This window comes from Miscanthus floridulus, chromosome 3 (assembly GCF_019320115.1).
Source record: "Miscanthus floridulus cultivar M001 chromosome 3, ASM1932011v1, whole genome shotgun sequence".
Taxonomy (NCBI): domain Eukaryota; kingdom Viridiplantae; phylum Streptophyta; class Magnoliopsida; order Poales; family Poaceae; genus Miscanthus; species Miscanthus floridulus.
The window spans coordinates 21,291,611-21,318,197 of record NC_089582.1 but is presented as its reverse complement, the minus strand read 5'-3'; the positions used below and the strand labels follow the sequence as shown (position 1 = coordinate 21,318,197).

Sequence of the window (26,587 nt, the reverse complement as noted above, 5' to 3'; positions counted from 1 at the left end):
AACGGGAACTGAAGCTTCACTAATCCGTCAGGACTATCAGAGTTATTACAACAGAAAGGCAGGCGTGCTTCTTTAGCAATTGAAGAGTGGAGACAAGAGAAAACCAAGGCAATTGCATCACTGTCCACGATTCATACATACCCTAACAGATGCTAACCAGATAGAGACTAAAGTATAGCAACACTGTAGTTTGGACATCTTCAGCTCAAGAAGTTTATGGGAGCGGTCCAACAAGATTGTTTGTGCTGTAGGACAGGTTGCACTCTAGCAGTGCAGAAAGGTTGACGAATAATTAGGAAATTTCCCCTTCAAGCTCATTATTGTTCAAGCGCAGTAATTTCAAGGAGCCCAAGTTTCCCAGCTGTGGCGGGAAGCGGGATCGGTCCAATGAGATTGTTGTAAGACAGGTCACACTGAGAGAGTCTTTTAAGGTTACCGAATGATGAGGGAATTTCTCCTTGAAGCTCATTATTGTTCAAGTACAGCGTGTCCAGCAAATCCAAATTCCCTAGCTGTGTTGGGATCTCACCTGACAGCATGTTGTGGCTGAGGTTTAGAGTATATTGAAGGTTATTCAGCTGGCCAAACTCAACCGGGATATGACCTGACAGACGGTTGCCTCCGATCTGCAGGTAAATGAGACTGTACAGGCCTCCAAGTGTCCTCGGAATGGTGCCACTCAGACAGTTTTCAGAGAGGATCAGCTCCTGCAGGTTCACTAGTGCACCGAGCTCCTGTGGAATTTCTCCGGTGAGGGAGTTTCTGCTGAGATCAAGTCTCGAAAGCTTTGTACACCGTGCTAGCTCCCGAGGAATGCCCGTTGAGCTGGTTCGACGAAATGTTTAAGAAACTGAGCTCTGTCAGGTTGCCGATGCTGGCAGGGATCTGTCCGACAAAGAAATTGCTTGACAGATTTAGCCACTCTATGCTCCTCAAGCTGCCGATCTCAGGTGGTATCGGTCCGGAGAAGTGGTTATGGTCAACTTCAAGCCACTGCAGATACTGCATCAGCGGCAGCTCGAGGGTCAGGCTTCCGGTCAGCAGGTTATCCGACAAGGAGAGCTCCTTCAGAGTCACTATGGCTCAGGGTACAGAGCATCCAGCTGCAGCCAAGAATACGGGACTCCTGGAAGTGGTCTCAACAGATGTATTTACTCCATCCAATCAGCATACCGCATACAATTCCAAGGATCCTACCTTAGATTTCGCCCGGATCTTATTTAGAAGGCACATGCCGAAAACAATACAAAACAAGATCCTAACGGCAGACAACTTGCAGCTAAGAAATTGGCCACACCAAAACCATTGCGTGCTGTGCAACAGACCACTAGAAAGGGCCCTTCACTTGTGCCTGTTGTGTCCCCTGGCCATAGAAGTCTAGTGCCTTGTGCTGGAGTGGGAACACTTCGATATGGACTTAATTCGGATTCAGGTGCAGCCATCTAGCATAAGGGCGTGGTGGGAAGAGGGGGCGGCCAACATCACAAGGCAGAGACGTAGACACTTCAACGGGTGGTCATCTACACAATGTGGAACATTTGGAAGGAAAGAAACAGAAGGATTTTCTAAAATTTTGTGATAGATGTCCGGCAGGTAGCCTCCAAAACCAAAAAGGACATCGACCTATGCTCTAGGGTCTTCGACAACCTGACTTAGAGTTAGACCTTGTATCTTTCCCTCAGTACTTGTGTGCTGTGTGTGCTTTAGTTTACTCTGTGTGCCCTTTGGCGATTATTGTGCCGATGGCACTTTCTATACAATGAACTCTCTTTCCTTCCTTAATTGAGAGGTAGAGCTCCTGCCAGGTTCATTAAAAAAAAGAGCTCCTTCAGAGAATCAGAGTAGCGCAGGCCATCACTCCTGGAGGGATGCTGCCCGTCAGCTGGTTTCCCTACAGGGCGAGCACCGTGAGGTTGCTAATGTTGCCCCCCCCCCAGCAACGGAGGGATGCTACTCCAAGCCTCTCAGGTTCTGAAACGCTATCGGAACGGTGCCAGTGAGGTTGTTGCTGAGGGCAATCCTTCTTATGTTGCTCAGCTGGCCGAGCTCGCCGGGCATTACACCAATGAAGTTGTTCACCGACAAGTCAATCTCCACTACACTCCGCAGGTTGCCGAGCTCCGGTGGGATGGTTCCGACGAGACTGTTGATTCCGGTGAATTCGTTTCTGTCCAAGTCGAGCGTCTTCAGGTTTGTGCAGTTCCCAACCTACGGGGGAATGGTGCCGCTTGTTAGTATTGATCTCCCACCAGTTAGGCCCAACGGCCTAACTGGGCCTTGTCCTCGCGCCCTGATCGGGGGCACCCAACCCTACATGGTTGGTGGGCCCCCGTCGCACAGCGCTATAAAGGAAGGTGGGGGCCGGGGCTCACGATACGAGGTTCACCGCGCCGCCAGTCACCCCACCGACATCCTAAACCCTAGACCCGATCGAAAGTAGGGGCGCTGCCAGCGACGGGAAGTACCACCGACGCCGGCAACGCCACCCGACGCTCACGCCGCCGTCGAGGACGCCACAGCGCCGACTCCCTCTCCACCGACCGTCGCTGCCGGCGCGCAGATGGCGTCCGCCAACGAAAGCCCGGCCGGAGCTTCAACAACTACGGCGTTTGACGGTTTGCTACTTATCACCTATCCCTCAATCTCTCTCTGTGAAATCCGATTGATCTATTACTGTGCTAAGAATCCCGATCCGATGAACATATCTAAGAACCCTAAAGCTAACAATGGCATCAGAGCCAGGTTCGACAAGAAATCAAACCAATACGATGCGGATCGGGAAAGAAACAGAAAAACCGAACTAAGACCTAACCCTAGAAAGAATCCCATCACCAATCGGTTCAATCCGAGAAGAAAGAAAAGGAACCCTACCATCTAGATCTCGAATCACACAAAAGGTAAACACGGATCGGGGAAATCGGGTTCAACCGAACCCTAACCCTAGATCCCCTTTTCGGGTGAACGAATGAGAAGAAAAGAAAGAAGAAAGAAATCAAATCCGAAAGGGGAAAGGGGAAAAGAACAAAAGGCGGCACACTGAAAACCTAACCCTAATCCCATTCGGATGAACAAGCCAAAAGAAACACAGTAAAAACCCCATTCCCAAACCCTAACCCTAATTCCCGTGCGTCGGAATGGGGAAGAAAGGGGACGGGGAAGAACGAGAAAAGAAAGAACACGCCGTTCATCGGGGATAAACCTCCACCGACGCGGAAGAAGAAGAAGAAGCGCACCGGCTCTTCCGCCGGCGCCGAAGAAGAAGCCGAGCTGGGGCGCGAACTCGCCGGGCTCGGCCAAGGTAGCGCCGCGGCCAGGCCGCTCGACGGCGGCGTGCTCACCCGTTGGGGAGCACGCGCGCCGGCGAGGGGGCCGGCGACGGCGCAAAGGACCGCCCGCTCTGCTTTCCTCGCTCGCGGCTGCTCGGTAGCGGCTGTCCTCGCTGCTGCGACTGAGAAAGGAGAGAGAGAGTAAGAGCCGAAATGGCTAGGGTTCTAGGGCGCCGGCCGCGGCCTGGGTTTTGATCCACGCGAAACGGCCGCTCGTCCGTCGGATCAGATCGAACGCCCGAGATGCGCTGGGTCAAGTCGCGGCCCAGGCGGGCGCGAGCGCACGGCGCGGTTTGCCGGCCCAGGCCCAGGTTGCGGCCTGGGTGCGGCTTGGGCGAGCGCGCGGATGCTGGGCCGAGCCGGTTCAGCGCGTTTTGGGCTGCGCTGGGCTGAAAAATGAAAGAAGAACAAGATTTTTTTTTTATTTTCCAGAAACAATTTTGAATGCATATTTTGATGAATTTGAATGATTTTGATACAATTTTCTGTGCAAATTTTATCCAATGATATTTTGCCCAGAAAACAATGAATTTTTTAGTGCTTCTGGAAAATAATAACATGAAAAGATTATTAATGTTTCCGCTGTGCATGATAATTATTGTTCTTTTTGATTAAATTTGAACCAATGGGATAATTTAATTTTAAGAGAAATGAATTTCTGATAATTTTGATGCAATTATGATATTGTTATTTTCTGACCAACGTTGTTAATAACAATATTATAACTTTTGATCCATGAGAAATCGTGCATTAATTTTACTTCTGCCCAACAGTGATGTAAAATATTTTTGCATGGATGAGTTATAAGTTTTAATTTGACCAACGTTGAGTTAAAGCATGGAATTTTATGTATAAATGTTTCTCACTTACTCTGGTATGATTTCAGGAGGCAAATGCATTGTGAACATTGCCAACATCCCGACACTCAACGGAACCAATCACCGTGTGTGGCGGGAGAAGTATGAATTGGAACTTGCGTTGGGAGAGGTCGATTTTGCCATCACCTCACCGTGTCCCACTGAGCCAGAGGACCCGGTGAGAGGTGACAATGAATCTGACGCTGATTTCGCTTCTCGGAAGCGTGATCATGCTGAAATAAGAATGAAATATGACCTTGAACATAGGCAATGGACTCTCTCCAACCGCAAGTGCCTGTTGGTAGCCAAAGCCACCATAGAAGAACAGATAAGGGGCTCAATCCCTGAATGTGCTACTGCTAAAGAATATCTTGAGAAAATCAAGAGTCAGTTTACTGGGTCTACCAAGGCCACAGCAAGTTCACTGATTAAGAAGCTTGTGAATGAGAAATTCACTGGTGGTAGCATAAGAGAGCACATTTTGAAGATGAACACTACGGCATCTAAGCTAAAAGAAATGAATTTGAAGGAGGAGGATTTCCTAATTCATTTGATTTTTGCTTCTTTGCCGAAAGAATATGACACCTTCATTGTGAACTATAATATGCAGCCTGAAAGATGGGGCATAGAAAGACTCATCTCAATGTGTGCTCAAGAAGAGGAGAGGATAAAGTCCTCACAAGGTGAATCTGCTCATTTTGTGAAGGACAACAAAAGAAAGAACTTTAATGGCAAGAATTCTAAACCACAAGGGAAATCTAAGTGGGATAAGTCCTCTTCCTCCAGTTCACAGGGAAAGAAACCCCAGGATTCTGAGAATCAGCAGTATGGTGGAGCTGAAAAAGATCAGTGCAAGCACTGCTTCAAGAAGGGACACTACAAGAGGGATTGTCCAGACTTCCTGAAATCTCTGCTAAAGAAAGGTGATGAATTTATTACATTTGTAGATGAATCTCTGTATTTATGTTATGATAAATCCACTTGGTGGGTTGATTCAGGAGCAACTACTCATGTTGCAAATTCTTTACAGGGGTTAAGTGGGACGAGAACCTTGCAAAGAGGAGAAAGAACGATTAAAGTTGCAAATGGACTGCAAGCCAATGTTGAAGCCATTGGAGTTTTTTCTTTAGAATTGAATAATGGTTTTGTACTTAGACTTAAAGAAGTACTTTATGTTCCCTCTTTGCGTAGAAATTTAATAAGTGTTTCGAAACTTGATGATGATGGAATTGATTGCCATTTTGGTGATGGCAAGTGTAAGATACTGGTTAATAATAAATGTGTTGGTCTTGCCTTCCGACAAGACAAGCTTTATTTATTATCTCTTGCTGAGAATGCGAACAATGTATGTGATGAGAATGTGAATGATTCCCTATCTACGGATGTAACTAAGAAGCGGAAGAGAATTGATACTGTCTCTTCGAAATTATGGCATTGTCGCTTGGGCCATATTTCGAGGGGGAGAATGGAACGATTGGTTAAGGAATCAATTCTCCCACACTTAGAATTTTCAGATTTAGAGCAATGTATTGATTGCATCAAAGGAAAGTATGTCAAGAAAATTAAGAAAGATGCCAAACGAAGCACAGGAATTTTAGAAATAATCCACACAGATATATGTGGTCCTTTTCCTGTGAAAAGTGTGGATGGTTATGACTCGTTTATAACATTCACAGACGACTACTCTCGTTATGGCAATATTTATCCAATTAAAGAAAGATCGAAAGCATTGGATAAATTTAAAATATTTAAAGCTGAAGTTGAAAACCAGCACAATAAGAAAATAAAGATAGTACGATCAGACCGAGGTGGAGAGTACTATGGGCGACATACCCCATATGGCCAAATTCCTGGACCATTTGCAAGGTTCCTACAGGAAAGTGGCATAGTTGCTCAGTACTCCACACCGGGGGAGCCTCAGCAGAATGGAGTGGCTGAAAGACGTAACCGTACCTTAATGGATATGGTAAGAAGCATGATGAGTTACTCCACATTACCGATTAGTTTATGGATGGAGGCACTGAAAACCGCCATTCACATACTTAATCGAGTACCAAGTAAATCGGTGCCTAAAACACCGTATGAATTATGGACAGGAAGGGAACCCTCACTTAACCATTTGCGTGTGTGGGGCTGTCCAGCTGAGGCAAAAGTGTTTAACCCAAATATAGGAAAGTTAGACTCCAAGACAGTCAGCTGCCATTTTATTGGCTATCCAGAAAGATCGAAAGGATATCGCTTCTATTGTCCTGACAGACATACGAAGATTGTAGAAACAAGACACGCTGTGTTCTTGGAGGATAACATGATCAGGGGGAGCATGGTAGCACGAGAAATCAGCCTACAGGAGAAGCGGGTACATGTACCCACTCCGATGGTTGAAGAACCATTCTTCACGCTACCTGCTACTGTTGCACCGACAGTGCAGGACACTGTAGTGCCAACACCTGTTGCAAGTTCTCCCGTGGCGACAATGAATGAACATGAGGAACCTGTTCTTGAGGAACCTATCCTTGAGGAAACTATAGAACCAAATGTTGCACATGAGGAAGAACTGCAACAGCCCAATGTGGAACAAGTGCTGGAGGCACCTAGAAGGTCTCAAAGAATAAGAAGATCAGCTATTACTGATGACTATGAAGTTTATGAAACTGAAGAATGTCAGATGGGGGACGATCCCACCTCATTTGAAGAAGCCATGAGAAGCGACCACTCATCAAAGTGGCTTAAGGCCATGGAAGATGAATTGAAATCAATGAGTACCAATAAAGTTTGGGACTTAGAAAATATTCCTAAAGGAGCCAAAACAGTAGGCTGTAAATGTGTCTACAAAACGAAATATGACTCCCAAGGGAATATAGAAAGATTTAAAGCGCGACTCGTGGCGAAAGGCTTCACGCAAAGAGAAGGGATTGATTACAATGAGACGTTTTCTCCAGTCTCATGTAAAGATTCCTTCAGAATTATAATGGCACTTGTAGCCCACTATGACTTGGAGTTACATCAAATGGATGTAAAGACGGCTTTCCTAAATGGGGATTTAGAAGAAAATGTTTATATGGCACAACCGAAAGGTTTTGTCGTAAAAGGAAAGGAAAATATGGGATGCCGCCTAAAGAAATCAATTTACGGATTGAAGCAAGCTTCAAGACAGTGATATTTGAAGTTTGATAGAACGATAAAAGTTTTTGGGTTTGAAGAAAATGTTGAGGACAATTGCGTTTATGCAAAGTTCAGGAATGGAAAGTACATATTCCTAATTTTGTATGTGGATGATATCTTGCTTGCTAGCAGTGATATCAATCTACTAATGGAAACGAAGAAATTCTTGTCCTCGAATTTTGATATGAAAGATCTCGGTGAGGCCTCGTTCGTTTTAGGAATAGAGATTCACTGAGACAGGAGAAAAGGGGTTCTAGGATTATCGCAAAAGGCATACATAGAAAAGGTCCTGAAAAAATTTAGTATGCATGCGTGCAGTCCTTCACCTGCTCCTATAGTCAAGGGCGATAGATTTGGGGAACATCAGTGTCCCAAGAACTAATATGAAATTGACCGAATGAAAGCGGTACCGTATGCTTCAGCTGTTGGAAGTTTACAATATGCTCAAGTGTGTACACGCCCTGACTTAGCTTTTGTTACCGGGTTACTTGGCAGATATCAAAAGAATCCAGGAATTGAACATTGGAAATTAGTGAAGAAAGTCCTGCGTTATTTGCAGGGTACGAAAGGCCTCATGCTTACGTATAGAAGATCTGATTCCCTGCAGATAGAGGGGTATTCAGATTCTGATTATGCGGGAGACGAAAGAAAATCCACGTCAGGATATGTATTTACTCTCGCAGGAGGGGCTATATCGTGGAAAAGTTCCAAACAAACCGTAACTACATCCTCGACAATGTATGCCGAGTTTGTAGCATGCTATGAGGCAACGGGGCAGGTGAACTGGCTGAAGAAATTCATACCCAGATTGAAAGTGATTGATGATATAAATGAACCACTGCGATTGTATTGTGATAACAATCCAGTGGTACAGTACGCTCACAACAATAGGTCAAGTGGTGCTGCCAAACACATTGACATAAAGTACTATGTTGTGAAAGATAAAGTTCGGGATCATATAATAAATCTTGAGCACATAAGTACAGAGAAAATGCTCGCGGATCCGCTCACAAAGGGCTTACCACCCAACGTGTTCAGAGAACACGTAGCCGGCATGGGTTTAAGGGAAAGCCTATGATTCCCGAACATACGAAGGGCCCAAAGAAAGTTTACATTTCAAAATGGAGAATTGTATTGTGGCTGTTAGTCTAACAGCACTAATTGCTGTGACGATGGGACAGTTCTATGCACTAATCTGTGATGAAATAGGATGGAAGCAAGAAAATTATGAATTGAAAGTTTTGAGCATGAAATTAAAGAACGAAGAATAGATGAGAGATCAAGGGGGAGAATGTTAGTATTGATCTCCCACCAGTTAGGCCCAACGGCCTAACTGGGCCTTGTCCTCGCGCCCTGATCGGGGGCGCCCAACCCTACATGGTTGGTGGGCCCCCGTCGCACAGCGCTATAAAGGAAGGTGGGGGCCGGGGCTCGCGATACGAGGTTCACCATGCCGCCAGTCACCCCACCGACATCCTAAACCCTAGACCCGATCGAAAGTAGGGGCGCTGCCAGCGACGGGAAGTACCACCGACGCCGGCAACGCCACCCGATGCTCACGCCGCCGTCGAGGACGCCACAGCGCCGACTCCCTCTCCACCGACCGTCGCTGCCGGCGCGCAGATGGCGTCCGCCAACGAAAGCCCGGCCGGAGCTTCAACAACTACGGCGTTTGACGGTTTGCTACTTATCACCTATCCCTCAATCTCTCTCTGTGAAATCCGATTGATCTATTACTGTGCTAAGAATCCCGATCCGATGAACATATCTAAGAACCCTAAAGCTAACACCGCTGAGGTTGTTAAAAGACAGGTCAATCACTCTTATGTTACTCAGCTGGCCGAGCTCCGGCGGGATGGAGCCGTAGTGATAGTTGTAGCTGAGATCGAGGACCTCCAGCGAGCAATGACTACAAGTTATCAGTAAATTTTAGTTCACTCATAGCTAGTTATCATCATATTTCAGTTTAGTTAAGCAATGACATAGCAATGACTATAGTGAAGAGAACAGTTGAATGTGATGAACCCTACCCTAAACAGTTAAGCAATGACTACAGTGAAGAGAACAGTTGAACCTCCATAACCTTAACAGTTGAAATAGGCTATACCTTGTTCTTGCATTTGGCTTTTGTCGCCGTCACCGGCCTTTTGACTCCGGCTGTCAAAGGAGCCGGCTTCTTGAGCAACGGCAATAGATCCTTCGTTGCCGTTCCTCTGTTGCGCCCGGCGCAAATCTGCTGCCCCGACCGGCGGCACGGGTCGTCTACGCTGCAGATCCATTGCCCCGCTCAGTGGCACGGCTTCTCGATGCGGCGCCATTGCCCCGCCTGGCGGCGGCGTACGACTCCCCCACGCTGTTTAGGGCGAGGCGCATCACAGACAGCTTGACCTCCTCGTCGGAATAGATGAGGTACAGGACCTTGCCTTCTACCAAGATGCAGTCAAGTCCGCCGCTGGCACCACCACTGCTTGAGGGGAAAAATACCCTCGAGCGTTACACGTCTGAGTCTTCATGTTCTACCTACGGTGACCGGCAATTGCTTGAAGGAGGAGGAGGCAAGGGTTTGGTGGAGGCGGAGTGGGTAACGCTTTGGGAGAGGACGAGGCAGAGTGAGCGAGGCCGGGCGGTATTAATTTTAGGAATACCAAAGGCGGCTTGCTATCTAGCCACTGCTACTACAGGATCTGTAGAGGTGGCTGGAGTTACCATCCGCCTCTGAAAATTTGGCTATTATTAAACGGCATGTTCGCTTGAACTTATCAGACGGCTTATCAGCTAGAATCTACAGTATTTTTCTCTCACAATAAAATAGTTTCAGCCGGCTTTAATACCAGCCGAGCAGGCCCAAAGAAAAAATGTCTCCAATAGACTCTATAAATGACTCCAAATTTAGTAGCTCTCCATCCCACCTCATTCGCTCTCTACTTTTGATAACCTACCTCACTAGCTATCCAGTCTCTTGAGATGCTCTTATGGTACTAATTTATTGGCTTAGTGCTTATTGTGGATTGGATGACTTAGGGGGTGCTTGGATCTAGCTACTAAAATTTAGGAGGTACGTTGAGAGGATGTTGCATGGGGTGTTCGGATACTAATAAAAAAACAAATTACATAATCCATCAGTACTCCATGAGATGAATTTTTAAGCCTAATTAATCCGTCATTAGCACATGTTACTTGAAAGCATCTAGGCCCCTTGTTGGGTTTCGGTGATTAATGACAATACAAGATTACTATGACTAACGTGTGTTTTGCAGAGGCAATTAAGTTAGGTCATGGTAACGGAGATCAATTGGGAAATCAAGGTTGTCATGCCCCTACGATGGAAATCGTTTCGGTTTTCAAAGGATGGACAACAAGTTTAAGGATGACTAGTTCTAAATGTCGATTGGAGTTGGAGTGACACTTAGAGTAGTTCAGGACTTTATTTTTCCTTTGGCCGTACTATGAAGGGGGGTATGGACAGGTAGCTTGACCTAGATGAGTCTAGTGAGTTAGGTGTGGTGCACACTTGTTAAAACTAGCACTAGGTAGTTCCACAACAGCCCTTTAATCCTATGGAGCAAACTTCATTCACATATGATCGAGAGTTGAAAGTGAATAGAGGGTCAAATGCTGACCGGACACTGGCTCCGGTGCGACAGGACGCTGGCCGCAGGGTCCGGTCAGTTCATTTGATCAAGGAGACTGTGTTCGGTGCGACTGGACACTGGAGAGGTCAAGTGACCGGACGCTAAGAGGTAGCATCCGGTCGACTCTAGTAAGGTTCCAGAGAAGGGAATCTGCGACCGGACGCGTCCGGTCAGTGCTGACCGGACCCTGGGGGTTCAGCGTCCGGTCGAGTACAGTAAGCATCTAGTGAGGGTTTAATGCAACTAGACATGTTCGGTCAGTGGTGATCGGACCCTGCCAGTGTCCGATCAACACTTTATCACTAGTTTGCGGGTTGAACTGACCAGAGCGTCCGGTCAATATGACCGAAGCGTCCGGTTACCCCGCAGAAGCTCATAACGGTTCACTTTTTAGGCTGCCTTATAAATAGAAGCTCCACTCGTGTGTGGAGTTACTTTTGCTCATTCCAACAGCTAAGAAACACGTTTGTGAGTGCCAAGAAGAGCAAGGTCCTAGTGAAGTGATTGAGATTCGTGAATCCAAGAGAGTAGCCTCATTAGTGAATCAAGAGTAGCAAAGTGTGCATCCACCATTCTCATTAGGCTTCGCGTGGTCAAGTGAGAGTTCGTGCTTGTTACTCTTGGTGATCGCCATCACCTAGACGGCTTGGTAGTGATTGGGAGCTTGGTGATCACCCGGCGGAGCTTGTGGGTGACCCAACTCAAGTTGTGAGCGGTTTTGGGTGATTCGCCGTGACGGAGTGTCGAAGAATCAACCCGTAGAGAGCACTTGATCCTTGCGCGGATCAAGGAGGAACTACACCCTTGCGCGGGTGCTCCAACGAGGACTAGTGGAGAGTGGCGACTCTCCGATACCTCGGCAAAACATCGCCGCGTTCCTCTCTCTCTATTTACTTTGAGCATTTACTTTGAGCAATTCAATACTTGTCTTTACATTCATAGAATTGCCATGCTAGAGTAAGTTTGGAACATAGGTTGCAAGTCCGTTGTGCGTTAGATTATTAGAAACACTTTTCTAGGCACAAGTGGTTAATTGGGCTAACTGTAGGATTTCATTATTGCAAGAAAATTTAGAATTAGCCCAATTCACCCCCCTCTTGGGCATCTTGATCCTTTCAATTGGTATCAGAGCCTCGTGCTCATGTTTTTAAGCTTAACCGCTTAGAGCAAGATGTCTCACGGGGATGGACCTCCTCCTATCTTTGAGGGAGATGACTTTCCATATTGGAAAATCTTCATGGAGGCGTACTTAGAAGCTCTAGACGTTGGTATTCTTAGAGCCGCCTCACAAGGCTTCCCAAAACCTCGAGATGCTACTAACTTACAAGGCGATGAGGTTAATTATGAAAAATGAAATGCAAAGGCTCGAAACACCATCTTTAGAGGCCTTTGCAAAGATGTGTTCAACCGCGTAAGGAACCACAAAGACGCCCATGCACTATGGTCGGACGTTTATGCATTCCATGAGGGAACCAAGAGTGAGAGTGAGGAACGCTATCATCTTGTAATCAAAAAGTTAAATTCATTTGAGATGCTTCTCAAAGAATGTGCTAATGAGATGTATTCACGTTTAAATATTCTTGTAGAGGAAGTCAATGGGCTTGGACTTACTCAAATGTCACCATCCGACGTTGTGAGAAAGATCTTGAGTGTCCTCTCCATTGACAAGTATGGGCATATTGTGACCATGCTATATCAAGGTGATCTTTCTGCCGCTACACCGACACAAATCTTGGGAAAGATCAATGCTCATGAGATGTACATGCACATCATGCCACAAGATGGTTCATCCTCTAACAAGAAGAAAGACAAAGACTTAGCATTCAAAGCTAGCCAAGAGAAGGGCAAGGCAAGACTTGAGTATGAAAGCTCAAGTGAAGATGAAGTTGATGATGAAAGCCTTGCTCTCATGGTGAAGAAGACCGCCAAGATGCTAAAGAAGCTCAACAAGAGTGGCATCAAGTTCGATGGCAAGAAGAAGAAGTTCTTCACAAGCTCAAGAAGAAAGCCAATCTCTGAGATGGATTGCTATAATTGTGGCAAACTTGGCCATCTCGCTCATCAATGCACAAAGCCCAAGAAAGACAAGTTCAAGAATAAGAACAAGGGCAAGAAAGATGACTCAAGCAATGAAGATGAAGATGAGAAGAAGAAGAAGAAGCCATACAAGAAGAGAGATGGCAAAAAGAGAGACTTCCACAAGAAAAAGAAGAGTGGAAAGGCCTACATCATCGGTGATTGGCTCACGGACATTGATTCATTAAGTGGATCATCCGATGATGATAGTGACAATGAGAAGGTGGCCGCCATTGCTATTGATCTTTCATCTTCACCACCACCATCGCTATCATCCTCTACACACCTATGCCTTATGGCCAAGGGTGAACGCAAGGTATCAAATGATGGTGATAGTAGTGATGATGAACATGCTAGTGATGATGATAGTGATAGCGATAGCGATGATGATGATTCACCTTCATATGATGATCTTGTTAAAATACTAAGAAAATACACTAAGATCATTAGAAAGAGTAGAGCTACAAATGAAAAGCTTGATGCTAAAAATAATTCACTCTTAGCAAAGTGCAATACATTGGAAAAGGCTAATGATGAGCTTAGAGAAACTAATGATGCTATATCATCCAAACTCAAGGAGCTCAAATCTTCTAAGAAAGAGTTTAAAGATAAACATGATAAACTTGAGTGGGTGCACAATGAGCTCATCACTAGTCACAACAAGCTAAAAGATGAGTATACAACTCTTAAGATCAATCATGATACTCTTGTTATTGCTCAAGAATTTTTACCAAATGAGCCACATGATGCTACTAACCATGTTGTTAAGATTGATATAGCTACATCATGTGATGATTTGATTGATGAGAGCATTGAGCAAGGATCTAGTGGCAAAGGCAAGCAAGTGGTTGAGTGCAATGACTATGATGAATATGTCAAGATTAAGAACACAAATGAAAAGCTTATGAAAGATCTTGAAGAAATGAAAAGCCACAACACCATTGTGCTAGAAACTCTTGATCATGACAAAGAGTTGATCTTTGAGAATGAGAAGCTCAAAGAAGAAAATAAGAAGCTCAAGGATGAGAAGAAAGATGATGCTCTAAAGGAAGAAAATAAGAAGCTCAAGTTGGAGAAAGAGCATCTCAAGATTGGATTGAGCAAGTTTGCTAGAGGCAAGCACCTCCAAAGTGAGCTACTCATGAACACCGTCATGAAGATGAATAGAAGTGGCATTGGATATGTGGCAAGTGTAGAGAAGAAGAAGGCTCAAGTTCAACAACAACAACAATCAAAGCCAAAGCCAAAGCCAAAGCCAAAGGGATGTTTTGAGTGTGGACAAGAAGTCCATTTTGCTCATGAGTGCCAAATTCCACCGCCACAACCCTTGCCCAAGCATGCTAGACCCTTTGCCTTCAATGCTCACTACATGCTTAGAAAGGACTCTAGTGGGAAGATGAAAGTCATATTCTTAGGACCCCTAATAAGAATAGGCCTAAGAAGATTTGGGTGGCTAAGTCACTTGTTGAGAAGGTGAAGGGCCCTCAACAAGTTTGGATTCCTAAAGTTTGAATCTCTTGTGTGTAGGTGAACTACAAGACCGGTGGAAGTCATTGGGTTATTGATAGTGGTTGCACTCAACATATGACCGGTGATCCTCGTATGTTCACCTCACTAGATGAAGAGGTAGATGGACAAGAGAAAATAACATTTAGAGATAACTCAAAGGACAAGGTTAAAGGATTGGGCAAAGTGGCAATATCAAATGATCATTCCATCTCCAATGTGCTATATGTTGCTTCTTTGAGCTTCAACTTACTATCCGTTGGACAATTGTGTGATCTTAGCTTCCAATGCTTGTTAACCGAGAAGGAGGTTGTTGTATCCAAGGTAGATGATAATCAAGTGATATTCAATGGATTTAGATACAACAACTTATATCTAGTGGACTTCACCTCCGAAGATGCAAATTTGAAAACTTGCCTATTCACTAAAACAACACTTAGGTGACTATAGCATAGAAGACTTGCTCATGTTGGTATGAGGTCACTCAAGAAGCTTATGAAGAATGATTTGGTGAGAGGGTTGAAGGATGTGAAGTTTGAAAAGGACAAGCTTTGTGGTGCATGTCAAGCCGGCAAGTAAGTTGCAAATACTTATCCAACCAAAGCTTTTATGTCAACCACAAGAGTGCTAGAACTCCTATACATGGATTTATTTGGACCAACAACATACAAGAGTTTGGGAGGGAATCTCTATTATCTTGTGATTGTTGATGACTATTTAAGGTACACATGGGTATTCTTTCTTCATGATAAATCCGAAGTTGCATCTTGCTTCAAAAAGTTTGCCAAGAGAGCTCAAAATGAATTTGAAGTGAAGCTCAAGAAGATAAGAAGTGACAGTGGAAAAGAATTTGACAACACAAACATTGAAGCTTATTGTGATGAAGTTGGGATCAAGCATGAAGTCTCCGCAACTTATACTCCTCAACAAAATGGTGTAGTTGAGAGGAAGAACCGGACTTTAATCACTCTTGCAAGGACAATGCTAGATGAGTACAACACCCCCGAAGCTCTATGGGCGGAAGCAATCAACACCGCATGCTATGCATTAAACCACCTATTCCTTCAAAAGTTCCTTGGCAAGACACCTTATGAGTTGCTCAATAGGAAGAAGCTGGACGTCTCCTTCTTTAGGGTGTTTGGTTTCAAATGCTACATCTATAAGAAGTGGCAACACCTAGGAAAGTTCCAAAGACATTGTGATATTGGATTTCTTGTTGGTTACTCATCAAAGTCCAAAGCATATAGAGTATTTAATCATACCACCGACTTGGTTGAAGAAACATATGATGTGGAATTTGATGAATTTAACGGCTCCCAAGAAGCACATGAGAATCTTGATGATGTAGGTGATGAACCATTGAGGGAGGCTATGAAGAATATTCCAGTGGGAGACATCACGCCAAAAGATGATGAAGATGATGTACAAATCATTGATCAACCTTCTTCATCAAGTGTGCCACAAGATGATGAAAAAGATGAGAGAGTAGAAAATGAAGATACTCATATCTCCCATGAGCAAATGGTGGTACAAGCACAAGATGTTGATGCTCCACAACCTCCTCCTCAAGTGATCAATAGAAGAAATACACCTCTCCTACAAGATCATCCACAAGATCTCATCATAGGGAGTCCATCAAAGGGTGTAATGACTCGATCTCAAAAACTTACTTCATTTATTGCTCATCACTCTTTTGTCTCTTGCTATGAGCCTACCAAGGTAGAAGAAGCTCTAAAAGATCCGGATTGGATCAATACCATGCATGAAGAGTTGAACAACTTCACTCGCAATGAAGTTTGGACTCTTGAAGAGCGACCAAAAGGCGCAAGAGTCATTGGAACAAAGTGGGTGTTCCGCAACAAGCAAGATGATTAAGGTCTTGTTGTGAGGAACAAGGCAAGACTAGTTGCAAAGGGGTTCTCTCAAGTTGAAGGTTTGGATTTTGGAGAGACCTTTGCACCGGTTGCAAGATTAGAAGCCATCCGTATCCTTCTTGCATATGCATCACATCATGAAATGAAACTATATCAAATGGATGTGAAAAGTGCATTTTTAAATAGCTTTATTAATAAACTAGTCTATATTGATCAACCTCCCGGGTTTGAAGACCCTAGATATCCTAATCATGTTTATAGGTTGTCCAAGGCATCCCAAGAGCTTGGTATGAGCGCCTTCGGGACTTCCTCATTGAGAAGGGCTTCACCATTGAGAAGGTCGACACCACACTATTCACCAAGAAGCTTGATGGGCATATTTTCATTTGTCAAGTATATGTTGATGATATCATCTTTGGATCATCAAATGAAGACTCATGCAAAGAATTTGGTGAATAATGTCGAAGGAGTTCGAGATGTCCATGATTGGTGAGCTTACATTCTTTCTTGGTTTTCAAGTCAAGCAAATGAAAGAAGGCATCTTCATCTCTCAAGAGAAATACATAAAAGATCTTCTCAAGAGATTCAAGAAGAATGAATGTAAGTCAATCAAGACACCAATGCCTACCAATGGACATCTTGAACTAGATGAGGGAGGTAACCCGGTTGATCAAACTCTCTACCATTCTATGATTGGTAGCTTGTTATATTTAACCGCATCTAGGCCCGACATCATGTTTAGTGTGTGTATGTGTGCTAGATTTTAAGCTAATCCTAAGGAAACATATTTAATTACCGTAAAAAAATCCTTAGGTATCTTAAGCACACACCAAGCATTGGCCTTTGTTATCCCAAAGGAGCTATATTTAAATTAGTTGGCTATTCCGATTCGGATTATGTCGGTTGCAAAGTTGATAGAAAGAGCACATTCGGAGGGTGCCATTTGCTTGGTAGATCACTTGTGTCTTGGTCCTCCAAGAAATAAAATAGTGTGGCTTTGTTCACCGCCGAAGCGGAATACATTGCCGTGGGTGCTTGTTGTGCACAAATTTTATACATGAAACAAACTTTGCTAGACTATGGTGTAGTTCTAGAAAAGGTACCTCTTTTGTGCGACAATAAAAGTGCGGTAAAACTTGCAAATAATCTGGTTCAATACTCTCGCACCAAGCACATAGATATCCGCCATCACTTTCTAAGAGATCATGTTGCTAAAAATGATATATCACTAGAAGGTGTAAGAACCGAAGATCAATTAGCGGATATCTTCACTAAACCGCTAGATGAGGCTACATTTTGTAGATTGCGGAATGAGCTCAATGTACTTGATTTTAGTAACTTCACTAAAAATTGAGCTTGTGTTGTCCCTTGTATTCATTGTAATATACAACATGTTTAAATTTTTGGTAATGCATATAGGGCTTGTCTAACATGGTTAAGATAACCGCCGAAAAGCGTGTGAAGAAGCTTAACCTTGGATCAAACTTGACAAGCAACTAGATTTACTTATAAAGTATTGCATATGCATGGATGTTGTTTTGTCGTTTTGTTCCATTTGCCCTCTTATTGCCTATTTTCTTAGAAAGAATTATAGCCTAAGGCAAAATATTTTGAAAAATATGAGGGTTTGAGAGAGGTCACTCACATCAGTTCCAATTGGTGTTTATTTGGATCTTATTCAAGTTGAGACTTGATTGGGAATAGGCAGCGCGAAGGAACATTGAAGATTTGCTAGAAAAGAGTGACCGGACGCTGCACTGGACGCTGTTGTCCAGCGTCCGGTCAGTTCACAGGAGGTGAACAGAAGCTGAAGGAGTGACCGGACTCTGCGTTTGAGCGTTCGGTCAGGAAGGATTCCAGCGTCCGGTCGATCTACATGGAGTTCAAGGCATCTGACCGGACCCTACCTGCGTCCGGTCATGGACCACCGGACACGTCCGGTCGTGATTCCAGAGGAATTGGACCTCTCTGGAATCGATCGAACGCTGGGTGGTAGCGTCCGGTCGCTACCACCAGAGCGTCCGGTCGATGGATCTCGTGCGGCATCAGATCTCTTCTCACGTTTCCTTATCTGTTGCATTGGAGAACCTTTTTAACCGAATCACCGCTTTGCTCTGGATCCATCCTGTCGACTTCCTTAACCCTAGCCACCGCAAGTCCCAAATCGCCGAAGAGCTTGCCGCGCTCGCCTCTGCCCATGCCACCGTCTCCACCGTCGCTGTCCCACGCCTCCTCCCGCGTTGCGCCGAGCGCCCGACCTTGCAGCCGCATCCACTCCACCTCTTCGTGTCGTCGTGCCTCCATGAGCTCCTGCACCGCCGCCTCTTCCAGTGCTGGTGCGTGCTCCCATCCTCGCCGATGGCTGTCAGCGTCTCCCCGAGCCATTGCTCTCCTTTGGTCGACTGTGTTTTCGGTAAGGCAATGCCCTCAACCACATTATTTTGTCCATAACATAGATCAATTTCATAACACTGATTTCAAATCACATCTAGGGCTATCAATTCATTCACCGCTCAAAACCCTAACCCTAGTCGGTTCCAAGGTTTCCCCGCGTGACACGTCTCTTCTTTTCTTGGATCGCCAGTTCGACAGGTAGAAAGCCCATCGCCTCAATTTCGTACCTACATTGCTTGCTTCCTAGGGTTTTCGCATCTATTAGATATATCGTATTTACTTGTATATCCATCTATTCCATCATGCAGCGAGTCGGTGTCATTGAGGTTAGAGGTGCAGTTGTCAGTTAACTCAGAGCCAAGCTCGCGAGTACGGACCGAGGCCAAGCCTCGAAAGTGTCAGTGGACAGTTGATCTTGACAGCGGTAGTTTTTCTCTTGTCAGATCAGATGGCTCGCACCAAGAACGTTGGTGGTGGTCCAGGAGATGACGATCGGAGGCCCCCGCCTCGCTTGCCCGCAGGAGCCAAAGGCAAGGCGACGAAGCAGGTTACATCTAAGAAGCGCAAGTACCCCGACGTAGAGACAGCAAGAGCAGCAGCAGTCGCTGAGGCCGCAGAGCGTGCCGAGAGAGGCGGCGCTCGCAGTGGTGTTGTCATTGTAGATCCACAGCTTACACCAGCACAGAGGGTAGTAGTTGAGGAGGCTGAGCGTCGTCATGGTGGTCCACCTGGGACTGTCATGATGGTAGGACATCGATTGGCTATTGAGGAGCCTCGACCCTAGGGGGAGTCCCAGCAGGAGCCACAACAGCAGCCCCCACTAGCAGAGCCTCAGCCAGCTCAGGAGACTCAGGAGGGCCAGCAAGCTGAGGAGACCAAGCAGGCACCCTAGCTACATCGCTCTGGTCGTACCAGTGCTACAGTTCCACCGAGGCCAGCTACATAGCGCAGGGGTTCACGTCCACCGTCTAGACCACAGGGTCCGCCTCTAGTGGTACATCTTGACTTGAGGGCCGCCACAGCCAGGCAGGTTTGGCAGCTGAGGTTTGTTGAGTTTGAGGTGTGGTTCCCTTCGAGGAGGGATGAGAGAGCAGCAGAGGGTTTCTATACACCGCTCCAGGAAGATTTCTACAATGCTTATCTCAACAGTGGGGTCATGTTCGGATCTCAGAGAGTCTGTAGTATTGAGGCTATTGTGGTAGCATCCGGAGAGCATATCCGCCCTTACTTATCATATTTGTCGGGGCTATCAGATCTGATTGGCCGGACTAGACTATATGTACCATCTTGGGTTCGATAGTTTTATGCTTCGCTCTACGTTGACCCGCAGCATAACTTCATACACTTTGCATTCAATGGTAGAGAATATAGGGTGATGAGTTTTAGGGCCAGGGAGATACTGAGGCTATAGGAGCAGCCTGTCAGATTGCATGAGGTATGTTATGGATAGCAGGAGCCTCCCAGGCGTCCTCATGGAGGTATGGTGTCCCCTACAGATCTTGTGCGCCATTGCTTCAAGGAGCCTTTTGGTGAGGGGTCGAGGAGGAACCCCAGTGACCTTACTCCTATAGCTCGTATGCTAGAGGCTATCATCAGGAGGACACTACTTCCCAGGTTGGGATACAGAGAGGGTCTGACTCGCCTACAGCTCTGGCTCCTTAATGCCCTGATGCAGCAGACCATGTTCGACATTTGGGACCTCCTTCTATCAGAGATGGAGGATACTATAGCTGAGGGCTTCAAGGCTCACAAGCAGCTCCCATATGCACATTGGATCACTTTCCTGATGCTTAAGGCTGTGCAGGTTAGGACCCCTGAGATGGTTGTAGAGTACAAGGGTGCCACCACTGAGTTTCTAGCTTATAACATGGCACAGAGGATCAGGCACAGCACACCACAGGCACCCACTCAGCCTAGCCGTCGTCTAGATTTTCCAGAGTCAGCAGCTCAGTAGGACGAGATTATCAGAGGCATCGCTGCTACTGAGGAGGAGCAGCTTGAGGCACAGCAGGAGGTGACAGAGTCTAGTGACAGCTCGGATGACGACTATCTGCCGATTCCTCATATGCCTCCATGCAGACATGATGCAGAGGCCGGTAGTTCTAGCTTAGCTCCACCTGCACCACAGACGGACCCTGCCTTGATTGCTATTCTTGAGCGGATGCAGCAGGATCAGGCACAACAGGCTCAGGAGACAGCTGCCAACTTTACACAGTTTTAGGCTCGTCAGGACGAGTTTCAACAACAGCAGCAGATCCTTCAGTAGCAACAGCAGCAGATGCATCAGCAGCAGTTACTCATGCAGCAGCAGCTTATGGGATTTATGCAGCATGTAGTAACAGCACTTGGGGCCCCACAGCCACAGCTTTCGCCCTAGCTTGCTCAGCCTGCCACCACTACGACGACTCCAGCAGTACAGCCCAGTGGGCTTCAGAGTCAGGGACAGCCTCTAGCTCTGTTTGCTTCTCCCATAGTTTAGGTGTCCCAGTGGTTGTCCTCACCAGTGGTAGCCCTGCAATTCACACCATATCATATGGGCTTCTCATCAGACTAGTCATCCTCGCTATTTGTGCCTGACACGTCAGTCTCCAGGAGTCTTGGAGCATCCTTTAGCGAGTTGACAGGCATACCTACACCGCCTCATATGCATACCGCCGGTCCTTCTATAGCAGCCCCTGTCGCCATGACTACTCAGAGGCTCCCTTCATCTGTCGCCTCTTCAGATCCTACGACAGACGTACCAGCAGCATCATAGGCAGCACCTGCCCTAGCTCAGACCTAGACCGCTTCAGAGACACTTCCAGCCACAGAGGGCCAGTCAGTACAAAGCTCAGGGTCAGATGATGATGGCGCCCAGTTTCATCTTGCTCCACGTACTTCAGCGCCCGGCTCGTCCGCTGCAGCCCCGCCGATCGACCCTTAGGTTTTGGTGTTTGACGCCAAAGGGGAAGAGGGTTCGAGTATATAGACTCAGGGGGAGCGACATTTAGGGGGAGCTAGTTATCTAGTATTAGCTTATTATATACATTTGGAGTTTTATTTGTGTGATACACTATTACTATTATGCATTCGTGTGTTACTTTCATGCATATTATTATATCTATGTGATAGTGATATCTACGTGATTGTGATTTATGACATGTGTGCTCTCTACTTTGAATTCCTTTATGTCATATCACTTGTGCAATGCTCATTTGCCTTTGCTTCTGCATTTATACTCCGATGCAAATGAGCTTTATTACTTGTACTCATGCTTATTTCATATCTTTTGAGTACATTGTGTTGGCTTGGGTCATATAAGCTTGACTAACACTTTTGTTCTTATCAACAAAAGCTTATATGAACCGAGCCTGTAAAAAAACCTCACTCTTTCACATACTCGAGGTGGTATTATCATCAATCACCAAAAAGGGGGAGATTAAAAGCAACTAGGCCCCTTGTTGGGTTTCGGTGATTAATGACAATACAAGATTACTATGACTAATGTGTGTTTTGCAGAGGCAATTAAGTTAGGTCATGGTAATGGAGATCAATTGGGAAATCAAGGTTGTCATGCCCCCTACGATGGAAATCGTTTCAGTTTTCAAAGGATGGACGACAAGGTTAAGGATGACTAGTTCTAAGTGTCGATTGGAGTTGGAGTGACACTTAGAGTAGTTCAAGACTTCGTTTTTCCTTTGGCTGTACTATGAAGGGGGGTATGGACGGGTAGCTTGACCTAGATGAGTCTAGTGAGTTAGGTGTGGTGCACACTTGTTAAAACTAGCACTAGGTAGCTCCACAACAGCCCTTTGAACCTATGGAGCAAACTTCATTCACATATGATCAAGAGTTGGAAGTGTATGGAGGGTCAAATGCTGACCGGACGCTGGCTCCGGTGCGACCGGATGTTGGCCGCAGCGTCCGGTCAGTTCATTTGATCAAGGAGACTGTGTTCGGTGTGAGGCAGCGTCCGATCGACTCCAGTAAGGTTCCAGAGAAGGGAATCTGCGACCGGACGCATCCGGTCAGTGCGGACCAAACCCTAGGGGTTCAGCGTCCGGTCGAGTACAGTAAGCATCCAGTGAGGGTTTAATGCGACCGGACGCGTCCGGTCAGTGGTGATCGGACCCTGCCAGCGTCCGATCAACACTTTATCACTGGTTTGCGAGTTGAACTGACCGGAGCATCCGGTCAACATGACCGGAGCGTCCGGTCACCCCGCAGAAGCTCATAACGGTTCGTTTTCCAGGCTGCCTTATAAATAGAAGCTTCACTCGTGTGTGGAGTTACTTTTGCTCATTCCAACAGCTGAGAAATACGTTTGTGAGTGCCAAGAAGAGTAAGGTCCTAGTGAGGTGATTGAGATTCGTGAATCCAAGAGAGTAGCCTCATTAGTGAATTAAGAGTAGCAAAGTGTGCATCCACCGTTCTCATTAGGCTTCGCGTGGTCAAGTGAGAGTTCGTGCTTGTTACTCTTGGTGATCGTTATCACCTAGACGGCTTGGTGGTGATTAGGAGCTTGGTGATCACCCGGCGGAGCTTGTGGGTGACCCAACTCAAGTTGTGAGCGGTTTTGGGTGATTCGCCGCGACGGAGTGTCGAAGAATCAACCCGTAGAGAGCACTTGATCCTTGCGCGGATCAAGGGGGAGCTACACCCTTGCGCGGGTGCTCCAACGAGGACTAGTGGGCAGTGGCGACTCTCCAATACCTCGGCAAAACATCGCCGCGTTCCTCTCTCTCTATTTACTTTGAGCATTTATTTTGAGCAATTCAATACTTGTCTTTACATTCATAGAATTGCTATGCTAGAGTAAGTTTGGAACATAGGTTGCAAGTCTGTTGTCCGTTAGATTATTAGAAACACTTTTGTAGGCACAATGGGTTAATTAGGCTAACCGTAGGATTTAATTATTGCAAGAAAATTTAGAATTAGCCCAATTCACCCCCCCTCTTGGGCATCTTGATCCTTAGCAAAATATTGTCAAATCATGGACTAATTAGACTGAAAATATTCGTCTCGTAAATTAGTCACAAACTATACAATTAGTTTCGTAATTAGTCTATATTTAATACTCCATATATGTGTCCAAACATCCGATGAGACAGCGACTAAAATTTAGGAGGGGCAACCAAACAACCCTTAGTGTGGGCTACGCAGCCATACACATGAGCAATGCAGACTCATTGGCAATATGAAATAACTAAACACGTGCACCGTACCATATACATGCATTATGAGTCATTTGTGAGCCCGTTTACGCTAAGTATGTCTTATGCTAAGTGATTGTTAGGCAATTCAGAAGCTGTTTTGCAGTCCAATATTTAATATAGCATATATATTGGAAACATGGTATGCACAAAACATATACATGCACAATTCTATGTTATTCTATACTACTACACCATTTCTCGTTATCCAAAATAGGCTGCATAGTACCACAGTATGCCAAAATCCCATCATACACCATTTCCTTGGAGCTTGGACCATTTGCTACAAACCATCTGTGCAAAGGCTTTTTGCCCGTATGTGTAAATCTAAATAGTTAATGTAGTAGCTGACTGAGCATGCATCTTAAAGTTTTTTCTCGAATATGCAAAAGAGTCATTGTATTAAAGTAGAAAGTTCAAGAATTCGAGAATTCATCAACACGTGGAGCGATCGCTCACGCCCTTGATGAGGCTCCTTCGGCGAGCCGAGCCTTCAAGGAAAACCAAAGTGCAGGAGTTTAGTTCTATTGCTAAAGTACTAGGCAACCTAAAATGGCTACGGCTAGACACCGGCGGCGGCCTTTCGGCACCTCGGTCTCGGCGGCGGCTGTACATCTCAAAGTTGGCATTGAGAGATACACGCTAAGTATTCGAGATACAATATGTATGGTTGAGACACTTTTATGCTTTCTCGTCAACTTTTAATTTATAACGTAGAAGATCTCTTCTGTGTATATGTGTACCATATGGACCGAATAGCACTATGAGTACCTTGTCTTTTTACTTGTTAGGTATACAGGTTTGATGTAAACCCACACACATACCTTAGAGATCGATGAGGGGAGCTGAGTAGGTCGTGTGCCCAAGCCGGCTAGCCTCTAGCAGTCTAGCTGCACTGCTGAGCAACAGTGTAGTTTCGACAACTTCAACTCAACAATAAGTTTAGGGGCCGGGGAGCGAGCAAACAACAAGATTGCCCGCCCTACAAGCTTCCGGTGAGCATGTTATTCCGCAGCCAGAGATGCGTCAGAGTAGTGCAGGCCTTCACTCCTGGAGGGATGTTGCCGACGCGGAAGTTCGATTGGAGATCCAAGACTGTGAGCTTCTGGTGCTTGCAGAGGTAAGGAGGGATGCTCCCCTTCAGCTGGTTGCCCGACAAGTCGAGCGTCCCGAGTTGGCTGTTATTAGCCCGCAACAATGGAGGGATGACGCCATGGAGGTCGTTGTCAGCTAATTGCAGAAGTTCCAACCATTTCAGGTTCTGAAACCCTGTCGGAATTGTGCCACTGAGGTTGTTGCCGGACAGGTCAATCATTCTTATTCTGCTAAGCTGGGCGAGCTCCGGTGGGATGCTACCTTGCAGATAGTTATCGAAGAGGAAGAGTACCTGGAGCGTGGGTATGCCACCGAGCTCGCCGGGGATGACGCCGGTGAGCTTGTTCCGCGAGAGGTCAATCTCCAGGACACTCTGCAGGTTTCCCAGCTCCGGTGGCCTGGGATGGCGCCGTCGAGCTGGTTCCGGTAAATGTACAGCTTTGAGAGTGACGGCAGTGCCGCGAGCTCCCTAGGCACGCGGCCAGTGAAGGCGTTGTCATAGAGGGCGAGCTCCTGGAGGTTGGTGCAGTCGCCGAGCTCCGGCGGGACCTCGCCGGAGAGGACGTTATTAAAAAGGTATATTGCGGTGAGGTTGTTGAGGCGGGAGAGCTCCCTGGGCAGCGTCCCGTTGAGGTAGTTATGCGCGAACCCGAGCATCTCGAGGCTTGCGCACTGGGTGAGCTCCACGGGGATGGGGCCAGAGAGGTAGTTGAACCCTGCGCGGATGCCGCGGAGCCGCTGGAGCGCGCCAATGGAGGTTGGGATCCTGCCGGTGAGCTTGTTGCTGTAGATTTCCAGCTCCTCCAGGGCGGTGAGGTTGCCGATGGCGTCCGGGATCTCGCCAGATAGCCGGTTCCCGATGAGGAAGAGCCGGCGCAGGCTCCGCAGCGCGCAGAGCTCCGGCGGGATGGCGCCATGGAGGGAGTTGTTGCTGAGGTCGAGGACCTGGAGCGCGGTGCATCCGGCCAGGCCAGGGGGAATAGGGCCCGTGAGCGCGTTAGTGGAGACGTCCAGCACGGCGAGGCGCGGGAGCTTGCAGACGGCGGCGGACAGCTCGCCGTGGAGGTTGAGGCCGTGGAGCGTGACGCCGGTCACCTCTCCGCTAATGGAGCAGGCAACGCCGGCCCACCCACACGGATCCGCGCCCGTGCTGGCCCAGGTAGAGAGGTGGTTGTCCACGTCCAGCAACTTGCGCTTGAACTCCAGAAGGGCCGTCGCGGCGCCGCTCTCCGCCGCCGCCGACAAGTTAAGAAGAGCTAAGAAGAGGACCGACGCTGGGAGCAAGAACCGCGGCGCTCCCGACGCCATTGCCCCAGACGCGGCAAAGAAAGAAAGAACTAGACTCCAACAGCTGGACAGTGGCAGGACGCAGAGTGCTATGGAGTATGGACTGAGCTCGTGCAACCTAGGGAGCCGTCCCCCACCCAACCCAACAGCCACTACCCACTAGGACGGACAGGACGACGACGTTGG

General features: G+C 46.6%; 1 protein-coding gene and 1 pseudogene across 1 annotated transcript; one reads left to right on the top strand and one right to left on the bottom strand.

The window, feature by feature from the left end:
• Nucleotides 1–317: 317 nt before the first annotated feature.
• On the bottom strand, nucleotides 318–26,431 carry LOC136543316 (leucine-rich repeat receptor-like serine/threonine-protein kinase At1g17230; annotated as a pseudogene).
• On the top strand, nucleotides 2,353–5,370 carry LOC136545184 (uncharacterized). Its single transcript, XM_066537229.1, has 3 exons — nucleotides 2,353–2,615; nucleotides 4,213–5,106; nucleotides 5,214–5,370. The coding sequence occupies exons 1-3, from the start codon at nucleotides 2,561–2,563 to the stop codon at nucleotides 5,258–5,260; spliced, it is 996 nt and encodes a 331-aa protein (XP_066393326.1). The 5' UTR covers nucleotides 2,353–2,560; the 3' UTR covers nucleotides 5,261–5,370.
• Nucleotides 26,432–26,587: the final 156 nt, after the last annotated feature.